Consider the following 16,966-nt stretch of genomic DNA (forward strand, 5'->3'; position numbering starts at 1 on the left):
ACCTTGACCTCAGGTCAAATTTCAAATTGACCTGTGAAGGTCATCACATACTTATTTCGCATCGCCTCGGCGAGAGCAACAAAAAATGTATGGGTTTTATGTCTATATGTTTCTTAGTTTAAAAGTTATATAGGTAACTAATTCCAAAACATTTTATCGTTGATGACCGACCTCTGGTGACCTCAATATTGACCTGACCTGAAAATGTTTTATGTAAAAGTTGTAGATCTTTAAACGACCTATCAAACGCCGTTCGCTGTTTGTCGCTGCGATGTGTAGTTTTTGAGATCTGAAGGGGGGCCGAATCGGCCCCCCGCCAGTTTCTTGTCCCGGCGGAGCCCGCCAGGAATAGGGTTAAATATTGTCCGACGGAAGCAGGCAACAGTTCCGATTGCATATATGCTATGCATATTGAGGAAGAGGCACATTTCGGCCTCGAAAGATACGAATTTTTACAGAGCATATTTTTGTCGTGGTCAATTTGCGCAAAAATTGAACACCGGGTGATTACCGAGCTATTGTTCTATCCAAATGTTCTGATTCAAACTCGCTCAGGGTTATCGTGCAGGTAAAGGGGGCCCGCTCAGCAGAATGTGTATGAAATATGGAGAGATTCTGAAAAATGGGTGGGGGGCCCGCACACTAGGGGGCCCGCTTTGGAGGCGATGACCCCCCCGAAATGAAATCCTGGCTGCGCCACTGCCTGAAGGTCAGGTCAAGAGAAACGTACCGCCTCTCATGGAAAAATTATGAAAAGCTTATTGATCAAAAACAAGGTGGAACAAATCGCTGAAGAAAATGGCATTTGTTCATGACTTATCTACTTAGTTATACGGGTTTTGCTGCATAAACTGGTACGTTTGACAATTGAAAATGGCATAGTTGAAAAGAGCATTCAATTTTGTCCAAGATCCATTCATCGCTTTTGCATGAAGAGCAACAATATTCTTAAAAATATAAACCTTTTAAACCTCTACATAGCAATTCATCGATGGCCTCCATTTTTCAATAGGTAGCCTACGTCAACCTATGCGGGCCCCATTCACCCGAGGGCCCGGGCCCTATCCACACGGGGGCCCGAGCCCTATCCACACGGGGGCCCGAGCCACGTCCACCTGGGCTCCGGGCCCCATCCACCCGGGGCTCCGGGGCCCGTCCACCAGGGGTGCCGAGCCCCATCTACCCGGGGCCCGGGCCCCGTCCACCCAGGGGCCCGGACCCCATCCACCCAGGGGGCCAGGGCCCATTCTCCCAAGGGCCCGGGCCCCATCCACCCAGGGGGCCAGGGCCCGTTCTCCCAAAGGCCCGGGCCCCATCCACCCGGGGATCCGGGCCCCGTTCTCCTGGGGCCCCGGGCCCGTTCTCCCGGGGGCCCGGGCCCATCCACCGGGGATCCCGGGCCCCATCCACCAGGGGGCCCGGACCCGTTCTCCCGGGGCCCGGGCCCCCATCCACCCAGGGGGCCCGGGCCCGTTCTCCCGGGGGCCCGGGCCCATCCACCGGGGGCCCCGGGCCCCATCCACCCGGGGGCCCGGGCCCGTTCTCCCGGGGGTTCAGGCCCCGTTCACCCGGGGCTCGGGGCCCGTTCTCCCCGGGACCCGGACCCATCCACCGGGGGCCCCGGACCCATCCATCGGGGGCCCGGGCCCGTTCTCCCGGGGGCCCGGGCCCCATCCACCTGGAGCCCCGGGCCGACCCCTCACCCGTGGTGTCCCAGTAGGCATTTCTCGAAGCGGGCTCGTCCAATTAGATTACGACCTCTCTCCTCTCTCTTTCCCTCTCTCTCTCTCTCTCTCTCTCTCTCTCTCTCTCTCTCTCTCTCTCTCTTTCTCGAGCGGGCCCCCGACAAAAATTTCGGGGGGGTCAGCTGACCCTCTGACCCCCCCCCCTGGCTGCGCCACTGCCTACCACTACCTCTACCACTACCCCTACTTCTACCCCTACCACTACTACTACCACTACCACTACCCCTACTTCTACCCCTACCACTACTTCTACTCCTACCACTACCACTACACCTACCACTACCCTACTACTACCCCTACCACTACCACTACATCTACCACTACCCTACTAATACCCCTACTACTACCCCTACCACTACCCCTACCACTACCCCTACTACTACCCCTACCACTACCCCTACTGCTACCACTACCCCTACCGCTACTCCTACCACTACCACTACCACTACCACTACCACTACCACTACACCTACCACAACCACTGGGTCATGTGAGGTCAGACTATTGCAGATAAACTGATAAACTAAAAAAGAGTTCTTAAAACTGCTCCTACACGTGTCACTCCATTATTCTTTACCGTATTTGGTAAAAATGGCGCTTTGAGACAAATGTGGCGCATTGCGACAAAAGTGGCGCATTTGTGCCTGTCCTTTTGTCATGCATCCTTTCACCGAATTGCACCTTTATCGGACCATATTTGACAAAGTTGTGCAATTTCCGGCAAAAAATGGCGCATTTCGACAAATGTGGCGCATTGCGGCAAACCCGGTGCATTTGTGTTAGCGCATTTAAAACTGACCCCATTCAACGAAAATAAACACCTTCATTCGCATCTGTTTATCAAAATAAATAAGCTGCCAATCCGGAAATGAGAGGCACCCGCCGCCGATCGTCATGCATTTTAGTTGCAAAGTCCATCAAACCCGGCTGCCGATGCCTTGAAGACTGAGCAAATTTGAGAGTAAATACGCACTTTTCCAGGGCGTGCCACGTGCGAACCATCCACCCCCCGAGACCCGAAACACGACACTGCACGTGCCCGTGACGTCATCAGCACCCTGCGAAAATTTCAGCTCCCTCGACCGCACCGTCTGGCCTGTGCACGGCGTCAAAGCACCCCTCTGCACGGTGCAAACAGACAGACAGACAGAGTTTCATTCTACAAATATAGTCCGTTTTTCTTAAGTTTGCCCCTCACTGTAAACGTCTCTTTGAACACAGCACGAGAATTGCTAGCTGAATTACTGAGAAAACTGGTTAGCGCACATTGTATTGTAGATATGAATAATATTTTCAAAAATAAGTTTTGAACATCGACGATTTAACGTTATGTTAAGCGCCGTGCAATTTATTTATTAGTTCAGACATAATTCCTGATAAGTCGTCTATCCCTGTGGGGCTGTAGGTATTAGCAGATACGATTTACGAGTCTGTGAAATAGTAAATAAATTTGATGAAATTGATCGTCTGTGAAATCTGGTTATATCAGTGTGCGCCAACCAGTTTTCTCAGTAATTCAGCTAGCAATTCTCGTGCTATGTTCAAAAAGACGTTTACAGTGAGGGGCAAACTTTAAAAAAACGAACTATAGTATAGTAGATAGAGCTATCATGTATAATATAGCATTGCCTTTCAAGGGGGAGCTAAGGTATGAATAATGCGTGCACCTATTCCCGAACCAGTTTGAGATGACTGATGTAACCCATCAGAGCTTTCGTGTATCGAAATTCGTATTATGTAACGTTCCATAGCTCGTGGCCAAGTTCTCTCGGAACAAATCTGTGGTAGAAATACCGACCCTTTTTATAGCCATCGGGCCACAACTGGAGATAAATATAATAAGAATCACTTATTCTCTTATGACGTTTGTGTGAGACAAAGGGCGGATGTTCGGGGAATGAAAATAGACATCTGACGTCACTGAACGGATAAATGACGTCTTTGAGGTTGAAGTGATATTGATTTAGTCTTTGAGGTTGAAGTGATATTGATTTAGTCTCATCTAGGCTCTTACGCGCTTCTGGATATATTTCTAGTTATCGGAATGCGGTTTCAACTATCTATTTATTACCTATATTATTTGATGCTCTAGGTATATATTGAAACACGGCGTGGGATTGCCAAAATAATTCAAATTCCTGGTTCCTCTTTGGTATACTTTTCGACCTAAAAGTATCACAGTCCCCAATCCACTTCTCACCCCGCAGTGTCCACATATTTCTCCACCGGTTGGCTGGCAGCGTGGCTCATTTGTTGGCCGTCGGCGGGCCGCCTCCCTCGGTCGACCAGTATCCGTTGTTTGTGTCCGCTCGGGTCACCTTTGTGACCTCTGCCGGGGTAGCGGGCTGGGGAGAGGGACGGAGGGAGGGAGGGAGAGGGGGAGGGAATGGTCCACTATCATCGTCCGGCACGAACCACAGAGCTAACGGTGCGGGATGGGATGGACTTGGGAGAGAGCACCGGACGCGGGTAGGTCACTGAACGGGAGCAATAGGACATGGACGAAATACGGTAAGGGGCTGCTAAGAGACGAGAGGAACGGGCTGCCGAGCCATCCCACTTACACAAGAGATTGGGATAACCATGGCTATCATGGGTCAATGGTTGACTGATGTGATTGAAAGATCAGAAGCTTTGGATTATGGTCTGGCACAGCAACGAAAATTTGTTGGGATGTGGAAGGGCCCTGACGGGGGGGGGGGGAGATCCGCCGAACTAGCTGCTGCATTTTCAATAACAAATTAGTCGGTCTGGCTTTTCACCGACCGATGGAATCTGGAATGGGAAACATCGTTAGCTAGTGAATCCAGGCAGCGCTGATTGCCTTCTTCACCGCAGTTCCCTGTCGTGATTTCGGCCAGTTGATTGACATTGATCACGTGCTAATGTGCTGCCGCGGTCCGCCGAATGTTTTCCAGAGCTGGTGTGTCAACACACCGGCCCAATATTTTTCACCGCCGGAGCCTGACTCACTGCCCTCTGGACAGCTCATAAACAACTGGACGCGTTTGCAGAACATTCCCCGCACGCCGGGCGCAACGCTCCTCTGCAGAGCGTCTACGCAGCTCACGCACTGACACGCACGTGCGGGACGCGAGTTAATTGTCGACAGGCACCTCCTTCACACAGATTAACAGCCGTGTTGGGTCGTCCGGCGAGACACGCCTGACTGTCCGAGATATCCGCGTGGATCCCGCACTGATTCTTCGTTGAGGTCGTAAGGCTCGCCACACCCTGCGTGCGGAGATTTCGGACCATTTTGGGGATGTTTTACCGGATGGGATTTTCACGCGTGTTGTCAGTGAAGAGCTTCTCCGTCTTAGCGGTCGGTGACCGGGGTCACTTGTACCTTCTCCAGCTCAATGTCACGCACCCAGCACACTGCTAAGCTCGGTAACAGTGTCTGAGATTCGCTCTTCGTTAAACCAGGAAAAGCTGATATTTAAGGGTTGGAGGCCACACATACCACAGCTGTTTTAGCAGCCATGCTGTTCTTCAAATACCGGTGTAATCGACGTAGAAATTCGCTAGACCAAAGCCACACAAATGGTCGCGAATCCATACCCGAGTAATCTGAGGGAGGGAAAGGGAGCATACGAAAGGCACGTGAGCGAAGCACGTGATCGATATACGTGTGGCAGTGCAGCTGAGGATCACGTGCCGTATGTGCGGGTTGGAGTAGGAGGGCTTGATTGGCATGTGCCAGAAGCGGGGAGTTGGGGCAGACAGATGTTCGTTTATGACATCCGATGTCTGTTTTAAATGGCGATGGCCGGTATCGAGCACGGTACCCCGAACCCAAATGATCGTCGTTTGATGCCAGCTGTGTTTGAGATTGATTGCTCAAAATAGACGAGTAAAATATATTATCCCTGCTGTGCATCAATAAGTCGACGTCATTTGTGAAAAAGAAAATGCAGCCTTTACCTCATATGTTGCGTATGCATATAGTTGACTTGCGTTTGTCATTCACAAGCGGACGTTTTTATTTCGTTGTGTTCTACCGGTTTCGTTTTTCTCCAATTTCCCTGAAGCCCGTGTGACTAATTATTGTGTTTCCTTCTCCGGCAGATGGGTGGCCAGATGCCGAACTACGGCGGCCAATTCGGCGACGTTCAGCGGCCCATGGTGAACCAGAACATGATGAACATGAACAGCATGAACAGCATGAACGGAATGAACAGCATGGGACCGATGGGGCCCATGACCAGCATGGGTCCGGGCCCCATGAACGGCATGGGTCCCGGACCCATGGGCCAGGGCATGCAAGGCAAGATGGGCATGCAAATGCAGGTGAGAAATAGCAACAGCACGTGGCATTATGGGCGGGACACCGTGTTTCAATGGAATCCTAACTATCCTATCCTGTCATAATAGGACGTGTTCCAGGGTTTCACTTCAGTACGTTGACTCAATGGCGCTTAGATCAATAATTATAGTTCGTTTTTCTTAAGTTTGCCCCTCACTGTAAACGTCTTTTTGAACACAGCACGAGAATTGCTAGCTGAATTGCTGAGAAAACTGGTTGGCGCACATTGTATTGGAGATATGAATAATATTTTCAAAATAAGTTTTGAACACCGACGATGTAACGTTAATGTTAAACGCCGTGCAATTTATTAATTACTTCAGACATAATTCATGAGAAGTCGTCTATCACTGTGGAGCTGTAGGTATGGGTAAATACGAGCTATGAGTCTGTGAAATAGTAAACGAATTTGGTAAAATTGATCGTCTGTGAAATCTGGTGAAATCAATGTGCGCCAACCAGTTTTCTCAGTAATTCAGCTAGCAATTCTCGTGCTGTGTTCAAAAAGACGTTTACAGTGAGGGGCAAACTTAAGAAAAACGAACTATACCTACTTCTACAGAATTAATAGTCTAAAAACATTCCCATATTCGGCCATCTTACTCTGCCTTCCCACGGCTTTCCCAGATCTAACCAGGGACACCCTCTTCTAACGTCACAATGACGTCATCACACCATGTCACCACCGTGACGCGACTGACACGTCGTGACACACTGCGGTGTCACCGGCGACCACGGCGCGCCAGCGCGGCGCCGGGGCACCCCAAAGTGTTGACGTTTGTTTGACCCGATCACGCGCAGTTTGGTGCCCCTGACGCCAGACCGGCGCCATGGGTGTAAACAAAATAAACCAAACTGGCGGGGTGTCTGAGTGTGGTCAGCGCTAGGGATTGTAGGAGGGAAGGGGTATGTACACTTGGCTCCTGTTATTCTATCGGGAGCTCTAAGGACCGGGGCTGAAATTGTACTGGTATCGTCTATCACCAAAAATAGCAATTTAAACACAATAAATGTATCGTTATTCCTACTTAATATGGATATGCATCTTAGTGTATTATAAAATGCACTGAAAGGTCAAGGCTCTCATAAGCTGCATCCGTTGATTTTAACAAATGTATAAGGAATAAAAACAAAAGATGATTGTTACCAGTTTGACATCAACTTTCTCTTATTGTTTTTTTTTTTTACTCCTCCCCTATTCCGTTAACTTAGTGAGTACTATTTATCCAGTTAAATTACCAATCTGTGAAATGACGTTGCTTTGAGTTGATTCTGATCCTGTTCATGGCTGTCCGTTTTTTTTCCAGACTGTTGTCTGTCAGTCTGTGTTTCTCCAGTCCGTGAGTGGGAGCTGTGTGACCCTGTGCTCCTTAGGAAAGGTAGCCGCGTGATCCCTGTGGTAACTAGGTAATTTAGCTGTTCGACAATGTCCATACCCATACAAACATCCACATTCCACGTAGACTTGCTCATATTTCTAACCAGCTTTGATGAAGCAAACATGAATTCCGGTCTTTTATTTTTATCCTGTGTCTTTGTAAAATAAGTCCAGAGTTTGGCTTGGTCCCGAAAATGCTCGCAACCTAAATGCTTTAGTTTCACGGGCTTAGCTTACAACGACCTCATAGAAGAGTTTTCCTAGGGATTTACGTTGTTCTTGACATTGTCCAGTGTGATGTCAATACTTTTTAGTTGAATGTAAAGCCGTGATTATGTAAATAACAGTGTGATCGTTACTACAAGTCCTGTTACCGTGTGTCCACTGTCCAGCACTGCTTAGTGTCGTGTTTGTGTGTGTTTGCTTTTCCTTCATCCATTGCCAGCCTATGTCCTTTACCCAATCTTTAGCTGCATATTAGCCCGCGACCTGGTGGGGGGGGGGGCTATTTTTTGCCCCCCTCTAGACTTTTCGATATATCTCCAGAACCGCTGCGCCGATCGTCACCAAACTTTCAGTACCCTCCCGGACATCAATTTTACACATTGTGACTAATTTTTTTTTTTTCCAAAAGCTATGATAGGTTGGCCGGAAATGACGTCAGAGTGACGTCATGTTCTGCCGTTTTCGACCCAAAAAAGGGTTTCGCGGGAAGAGCTGTCAGGCCTATAGCTTTGCAAATACAGAAAAATGATAAAGACATAAAAGCTGTAGAATTGACAGGGCTACAAAACTGCTATCTCGGATTTTTGGAATTTTTTGATTTTGACCCCCAAAAATCAAAAAATAATTTTTTTTGGATATAATCATCGAAAAATCCAAAAAGTTTTTTGAATTTCGCAAAAACCGGAATATATGTGATAGTCCTTACCGCCTTCCATCCACATACCAAATTTGAGATTGATACCTCTTTTTTTTGGCGAAGTTACAGCGAAAAAACTGTTCAAAATTGATGACGTCAAATTTTCAAACTCAATTTTTAGCAATTCTAGACCCCGTAGCGCAAAACAAAGACCACCATTAGACTCCCCGTGACGAGCTGCATCGAAACAATACCCATTTTATGCAAAACTATCAACTTTAAAATTTGACCTTTTTTGGCCTGACCTTGACCTGACCTTGACCTGAACTTCACCAGAAAGTGGCCTAAGCCATACCTGATAGTCTTATAACCAACATCATTGAGTTGGAAATGAAAAATTGGCCATAAAACATGCATCACACAACCTTAGTAAAGTTGGGCTCATGTGACCTGACCTGTGACCCTTGGTGACCTGACCTGGTGCCTGACCTGGTTTTGTCAGTGACCTCTAATAGCAACATATCTACTAGGCAACTGACGCCCTATCGCTGATTCTCGACAAAATGCGTTTTTTTTCGGTGTTATAGCGCATTCCCTATATGACCCGTGAACGGTGAAACATGTCATCTTTGACCTGACCTGTGACGTCATCGGTGACCCCGAGGTCAATGAAATTTGGTTTCCCTCAACAAATTTGACAGGCCTTTCGAACGCCGTTTGAATTTTGAGGATCCGTCCAGTGGTTTTGGAGATACGAGGGGGGGGCAAAAAATAGCCCCCCCCCACCAGGTCGCGTTATAAACAGACCCCACCAGGGCGCGGGCTAGTACCTATTGGAAGCTTTTGAAAATTTAGTTCCGGAAACGCAATTGAAGGAATCGTTACCGAAGAGTAAACAAGGAGTCGATAGCAGTTAACATATTTTTAGTCATTCATTCATTCATTCATTCATTCGTTCATTCATTCATTTATTCATTCATTCATTCATTCATTCGTTCGTTCGTTTGTTCGTTCATTCCAGCAACCATTCAATAAGTCGCTTCTTCACTACCTGGGCCAAGTTAACCCACTCCGCTCTTACCTCCTCTTGCCGCCATTTGTCCCCACACAACACCCCACCCACCCCGTACCCCACCCTGACACTCGCCCCTCCCCCTTCGCCCACAGCAGGGGATGATCCCTAACGGGATGTATGTGCGCGGTATGAACCCGAGTATGATGGGCGGACGGGCGGCGCCATACCCGAGTCCAGCTATGCATATGGCACAGAAGAGGGCAGGGCAGTTCCCCGGCGCAATGCCCGCACAGGTGAGAATAAAAGGGGAACAGAAGGAGAACAGAAAGGGAACAGAGAAAGCTGGGTGACTGGTGAGGAGAGGGAAACGCCGGGCTCCGAGAAGAGAAACGAATTCCTTGGGAGCATGACACGCTAGAAAACAAACAATGGTGATTGGGCGCTTGATGATGTTTTGGAGGCCTAGAAGGTGTAACTTTGTAAGAAATAGTGGAATTTAAAACATGTCAGACAAACATTTAAAAAGATGCAACAACTGCAGGCGTTGACGTAGGTAAAAGCCGTGTCAGTAATGCATTTACGGAGACAATTGTTGCGGGAGAAGAGCGACTGTTTGCATTGGTACGCCGTTGGCTGTACACTTATCAATTTGAGCTCATAAACATCACTTATGTCGACCTTTCCGAGTGTATAGATCAGCCGCTTACCAACCCCGTCTCACGGCCGGGCGGTCGGGCGTGAAATCCGTCCGCTCTGCTGTCGCCGCCACGGGTGTGCTCTTCATTGCCTCGGGGGCCACGGGTCGATTGGCAGAGAGAGGCCGCCGCCAGGGGTGACGCCACGCTGCCCGTGGTATCTCAGAGGGTGCAAAGGGGTCAACCTGTCTCCACAGAGCAGGGGCGGAGCTAGGTGTGAAAATTGGGGGGGGGGGGTTAGAGCAAAGGATGATGAATGATGATGGCACTTACGTGGTTTATGGCCAAATAGGTGAAAAATTGTGGGATCGGATGATGAGTTTTTATCAGAAACTCAGTTACGTCTGTGAGAACTATTGTCATTTTGCTGATAAATGCTGAGGAGTCAAGTTCCTTGCCCGGATGATAGTTACCGGACCGAGTGACGACATGGTCGGTACAGCCTCCAACAGAGGACGGTCGATCGTCGGCTGGTACAGTCTCAAACACAGCTCTGGTTGCGCCCGGCGGCTAATTTATGCATGAGATTCAGGAGCAATGGTGGTGCGAGGAGAGGAGAGAGAGATAGGGAGAGAGAGAGAGAGAGAGAGAGAGAGAGAGAGAGAGAGAGAGAGAGAGAGAGAGAGAGAGAGAGAGAGAGAGAGAGAGAGAGAGAGAGAGAGAGAGAGAGAGAGAGAGAGAAGAGAGAGAGAGGCGGTGGAGGAAGGTGCCTTGATGCAGAGTACCCGAGGGCGAAAACAGAATGAGCAAGTGTTATTCCGTGACGCTGGGTCCCGAAAATGGAGAGTTCAGTAAAGCATAATAAAATTTACGACTTGCCAATATGGTGCAAGCGACAGAATTCAGTCTCCCCAACATTTGGAACCATGCGGAGTGTTATGTCTTGCAAACGACCGCCACTTGTTGCATATGCACTCAAATGTTTTCCACATTGCCCGTATAACACACTCAAACACATATGCAAAGTCTGTAAACCAGTCGATCCAGCGTTATGAACCACCCCTCGTCGCAAACGACGCGTCGTCGGCGTCGACGTCGACGGGAAATCCTGGTGACGGCGGGCGCCTGTTAAGTCGGTATAAAATACGACGCGCCGCCGGGCCTGACGCGATTTATCAACGATCTGTAGGCGCGGCGCGGCCCGGAGCGACGCGATGGGATAAAACAACGGCGGCGACGGAGAATATACCGGGAAGGGGAGAGGTGGAGGACGGGAGAAGGGGAAAACTGTGAGCGAGAATATTGGATAGGAAATGGGGTTGGATTGGTTGGTAAATTGAGCTGTTTGTTCACACTACAACAAAGTTGACAATACATGGATAAAGTTGTCAGTGGTTGTGACATTATCGATGGTTGTACTGCATTTTGTAAACACGAATGAGCAAAGGAGCACTATGTTGCATAAACTCGTTTTCTGCCATATTAGTCATACCTACACCCAGGCTCTTGTCTCGATACCGAATTTCGCATTTTTATTACTTTTTCTCATTGATAGCTTTACATATATGCTCCAGTTTGAATTGATGTCACTTATTGGTCTTAATCAGTTGCTCACTCTAAAAAGCGTACCTACTTTACAGCACGTTCTCGCCATTTCCCGCTCCCCTTCCGCCCGGTGTTGACGGCTCTGTACCGCCCTGTTTCAGTACGGCGGAGCGCAGTACGGAGCGGCGCACCCCCAGATGGCTCAGAGGGGCGCTGCGAACCAGTACGGCCAGTACCCCGTGCAGCAGCCGCTACCCTCGCAGTTCCCTCCCAACCAGGTAAGAAACAAGGATAGAGCTGCGTTAAAAAGGTCTAAATGGGCGTCCGTTCGTAACAACCCCGTAGAAAAGCCACTTCCCTCACAATTCCCTCCCAACCAAGTAAGAAACGTGACACTGTTGGCAAAAAGTTCTAGTAACGATATGGCAAATTTTGTTCCAACCAGGTAAGAAAAGTTGATAGAATTGGATTGGGAAGGTCAGACCAAACACCACTATATCCAGCCCCAGCCGGTGACCTCTGGTAACCTGCAGTCCCTCCTCTTTCCTCTCCATCCACTGCCACCGCTTTCCCTTACCCGGTAGCCATAGATCCTACGCTGTAGGGCGGAGCCGTCAGTTACGCACATCGTGCGTCCGGTGACCCTCGCTGTGCGTCTCCTCTGCACACTCCTCCCGGCCTCTGCCTCTCTGGCTAGAGCCAGTTTGAGCCACCGCCCGGCCCCGGTGGACCTCTGCAGTGTTGCAGTGATGCACCGTGCACCCGAACCCGACCCCGACCCCCTGTGAGGCCAGCGGGCCATCCCGGTGCTCAGTGCGGCGAAATATGGCGCCGTCGCGGCGTGCACCGGCGCACTGGTGACGTGTGGTGATGTGGCAGAGACGTGCAGCGGCGCAGCGGGCGGGCGGTGGTCGTCCGCCGCGGTCACTCGAGCTGTGGGGGAGAGGGGAGGGAAGGTAGAGAAAAGGAGTGACCGCAGTAGGAGGAGGGGTAGAGCTGAGAGGAAGCCACTGACCTCAGCTGATCAACCAGCTACGTCAAAGAAGGCGGGGACAGCTAAGCGGATGCTTCTTGCGATGACCGATCATTTGTTTCTCTTGAAAATTGGTGATTTCAAGGAACTTCCTACTTAACGGAATGGGGAAGAGGAATTTATATGAAGTACCTTGCGTTTGCCTATATTAGCGTAGCTAAACATTGCCCACTTGCGGAACCTTTTTTCCTATTGTTTGACTAGTATGAGTATTCCTCGTCTCCCGAATCTGTTTGTTAACAGCGACCCGCCTTGCGACTATATCCGGTACCTATATCCGTCATCTTTGTGTAGCCGACCCAATCGTGAACTCCTCGCCTCCTTGCCTTTAGCCCGGGAAACGCGTCGGCGGACCTCCGATGACGTCACTGGTGGAGCTGTGACGTCACTGGGATGTTTACCGCACCAGAAACCTCCAGGGATGTCAGAGAATAGAGTCGGCTTATTGCGTTTGTTTCGCGGTACTTCTGTGGCGTGTTTCCGTTATCGAGATGTGGCGCCCTTCCTGGTCAACTCATTTCATTTTAAATAGGTACTTTTCTTCGCAGTAAACAGAGAGTCAAAGCTGCCTAGTCGAAAGACCTTTCAATGACCTAGTTAGATAGCTCGTAGATTAGATAGCTCTCACAGATAAACGACCCTAAAACAGGATGTTTAAATGATATCGAGAGATAACTTGGAGCGCGTCCGACGTCACGCGTACGCGGTCGATCGTACTTTCATATTGACACGATGGAGCCACAATAGGAATGACTCAGCAGACCTCACTAGCACTCCCACGCACGCAGAGCCGTCTCGGGTGGCTCCAGATTGCGCGACCGTCTCCGCTATCGACGTTCGACCGTGAACCGGAAGTGCGGGGTCCGATAGCCGCCCCCCCGACCGGAAGTGCCCAGTGCTGGCCCATCGGGAAAAGGTCACGCGATTGGAGGAAGTTAAATCGGGTGCGGGGATAACAGGACACGAAGAAGATATATTTTCTTGTTCATTCGGTCGACAAACTGCTTCACGGCTATCGCACGATAACGACGATAACTGAGCCCTGCAAAACCTTGTTGTTTTTTGTATGTCATCTCACTCGGTTCTCAGTTCTCACTCGACGTGTACCCCTCTTCACAGGGCGGCCTCCGACCAGGCATGAGGCCAGCCTCTCCCTACGGCGGCCCCATGGGCGGCCAAATGCCCTACGGCAACGGCAACCAATACTCCGGGAACGGCAACCAGTACTCCGGCAACGGCGGCAACTTCTATGGCAACATGGAGGGCGCTGGAGGCGCGATGACGCCACAGATGACCGGAGGGGTCATGAACAACGGCACCATGGGTCAGATGCCCGCGGGGGCGGGGATGACCGGAATGGGAGGCATGAACCCAGCCGGAGCGATGCCCGGAGCCGCAGGCAACATGCAGCAGCAACAGCAGCAGCAGCAACAGCAACAACAGCAGCAGCCGCAGCAACCGCCGCAGCAGCAGCAGGGCCAACAAGGCATCCCCAGGTCAGTGAAGGCTTCTGAAAGCTTCTTAGCTTCTTATATGCGGGTGATGGTTCATGTGACTTGCTGCTCTCTTTTGCGTTATGTATGACCGACGCTATTTTCAGCATCAACCTTTATATAACGCCATGCTCATGGTTCTACGAACCTGGTCTGAGTTAGATCCAAACCACCGCGGCGTCTGCTTTTATTATAATCATTCCAGAATTCATGCAGTCACCAAGGCAAGCTCGAAGTCTCTTTCAAACATAACCTCATCCTAGTTCAACATCGCTTTCCCTCGCGCGCATAGCTCCAGCCGCTCACTTCAAAGGAAGTTCCGCGACCTCCGCCCCCGTCGATTTCGACACTGGCTGGTCGTTGTCGACAGCGCAGTGTTCGTCGATCGTCGTTAACCGTCGACGGGAATGTGAATGGCTGTCTGCTGGCTCGGCGAGCCGACGGAGACGGTTATTCCGGGAGACTCAGGCAGAGTGGGAGTCTGAGTCAGCGGCCTGAGTCGGGGAGAGAGTAGAGAGTCGGCTGCCTCGGGACGGAACTGAGTCATGAGTCAACTGTCGGTATTGACACTCGAAGCATTATTATTCTGAGATATCCGAATATATTGGAGACGAGCAGACTGTACAGATACAGGAACTTGTTGTCGCATCCGTGCCAGTTTTGCGCTATCTCCGTTCAATGATAACATCTTGTCGGCTAAAGCTACCTACATTTTCCTGTCCACTCTCGCATTTGTCGTATTGTGTGCGATTATGCCTCGGGCTCTAAATTGTCTGGTCACTCGCCTATCAGACCATTCTCTTTCGCCTCGTCTCGCCTTAGTTTTACCCTCGTCCCCCCATACCACCAACTTATCCGACGTGTTAAGCGTCTGGCAGGCGGCAACAGCCAGTTGTCACCCTCTGCCAGCGCCGACAGGCGACCACCGCCGCCGGTGCCGTCGACGCCCTCGTCGCCGTCGACTTTAACCCTCCCCACCACCACCACCAACGCCGCCGCCGCCGCCGCCGCCGCCGCTGCCGTCGTCGTCGTCGTTTTCGACGCTAGCAGTGCCATGAGAGCGCGCTGCCAGCGGTTCCGTCGAACCGTTGCGGGCCGGTTGGGGAATGTTGCCGGCTGGCGCCGGCCAGCCACCGCGCCGTGTCGGTTGGCACCTCCTCACGGAGTGTTGACCCATGCGTCCGGCCCGTGAGGATTTGGCAGCGAGACTGGACGGCCGAGCTGGACGGCCAGGGTCGCCGCCGGACGTTGACCCAGGGGTGGTTGTCAAGGGTTCGTTGTTGTTGGTCCGTGTCTTGGTATTCGTCCGATTTAGGCTATCCATTACCGGTTAATATATTCGCTAAGGACTTTTTTCATCCTGCAGAGTTACCTATTACTCGTTAACCTTTTTCGTGGTGCGTCGAGGCTGTCATAAATGAACTGAGTCGCTTTCGTTATTTGTTTGTTTCATTTCCTAGTGCTCACTATCTGCATTCCTAGTCTCTGTAGGCGTGTTTACTTTTCCTGTAACCGCTCCCCTAAATTTCCTCCTGTTCCACACCCTTCTCCAGTTTGTCTCATGTGCTATATCTGTCTCACTGTCGCTTCCCCGTCTGGGGCAGTGGGGGGGGGGGGGGTCGAGTCTGGGCGCGGCGCGACGCGAGAATGCCGTGCACGTTGTCTGCCCGCCTCCGCGCGCTAAACCTCGCCCCTTGTGACAAATTTGGCGCGCTATAGATGAGCGATGGTGCATGTCTACCCTAGCCGGCGTTTTGTCGAGAGGCTGAGTCGACGTCCAATCGCATCTCAAAACAATGCGTAGCGTAGCGTAACAAAACATTTATCTTCATGCGTGCGTGTGCTCTTTGAAGAGTTTTCTCGCCGAGGTAAACTTACACGGCAAAAACTGCTGCCTTGAAAAGGCCGCCTGAGTTGAGCGGTCGCTGAAAGATGTTGAGGTCACGCTGTCACTGACAGCTTGAGTGACAGTCCACGCAATCCGTCAGCTGCTTGTCACCCTGACAGCTTGTGGTGTCAGCCGAAACGAGCTGACTGAGATACGATGACACACGGTGTCACCAAGATAACACAGGTGTTGTCACGGTCACACGGGGTAGCTACCGATGGTCGGGGAATAGTTAAGAGGCTTAGAAGATCTCGTGCTAAGTGTTAGTCAGGAGAGACCCTTGAGGCTTGGTTAGTGAATCGTAGGATGGATTGATTCTTAGACGCCTATAGGACCAAGTGACACCCTTTGCATGGCCTTTGTTATTCGGCTGTATCATTCATGGGTAGCTTTGACAGGACAAATGTCATCGGCGCCGACTTACGAATGGCAGCCGAGTAATTCAGTAGTGGCGGTGCATTGTTTGTTTGGCAGCGTAATCGCCCTCATCCATCATAAGATGAATGGCCGCGCTGGTGGCAGCCACGGGTTGCAGTGGGTAGGCTTGTACGGCAACAAAGTCAGCAACAGGTGACTCGCTCACCTGTGAAGTCGTTTGTCAATGTGTGAGGATCGTCCTGTCCCGGCCGGGTCTGACATATGTCGTCAGGTGTGGGCACCTTGTTCGTGATAGTGGTGACGGGGGATGTTTAACGAGAGGGGGATGGGGAGAGGGGCGTTCTTCAAGCGTGCCAACGACTCTCCTCCGCTGAGTGGCCCAATTATGTGCGCAGCCGACATGTCACTCACATGGGCTCCGGTGATATTTATCAAACAGCTCAACTCTCCTGACTTATCACACCTGACCGATATGCTCAGTTAGTCAGCGGCAGCACGTGCGCTATTTGCGGCACCCCCTCCCGCCGGCCGGCGCACCGTCAGTTGCCAGATTTGTGCCAGATGGCGGCGGCCGTGTCGCCCTCGTCGGCGTCGGTCTGGCGCCTGAGTCAGCCGGCCGGCGTGACGTCACGGACGCGCTGCCAGATGAGTGCCAGATCGACCGCGGACAGCCGCAGGGCAGACG

General features: G+C 51.0%; 1 protein-coding gene across 2 annotated transcripts in view; it reads left to right on the forward strand.

The window, feature by feature from the left end:
• Window positions 1-16,966, forward strand: part of LOC122374566 (zinc finger MIZ domain-containing protein 1-like) — an 86,583-nt gene that overhangs the window by 51,915 nt on the left and 17,702 nt on the right. The window contains exons 3-6 of one of the 2 annotated variants that reach the window (XM_043353377.1): window positions 5,817-6,038; window positions 9,462-9,602; window positions 11,651-11,767; window positions 13,642-14,018. In XM_043353377.1, coding sequence (XP_043209312.1) covers window positions 5,817-6,038; window positions 9,462-9,602; window positions 11,651-11,767; window positions 13,642-14,018 — 857 coding nt within the window. The remainder of the gene's footprint in view (window positions 1-5,816; window positions 6,039-9,461; window positions 9,603-11,650; window positions 11,768-13,641; window positions 14,019-16,966) is intronic. The other variant, XM_043353378.1, reaches the window with a different exon arrangement.

The sequence above is a fragment of the Amphibalanus amphitrite genome, unplaced genomic scaffold (genome assembly GCF_019059575.1).
Source record: "Amphibalanus amphitrite isolate SeventyFive unplaced genomic scaffold, NRLGWU_Aamphi_draft 001675F_arrow, whole genome shotgun sequence".
Classification (NCBI taxonomy): Eukaryota; Metazoa; Arthropoda; class Thecostraca; order Balanomorpha; family Balanidae; genus Amphibalanus; species Amphibalanus amphitrite.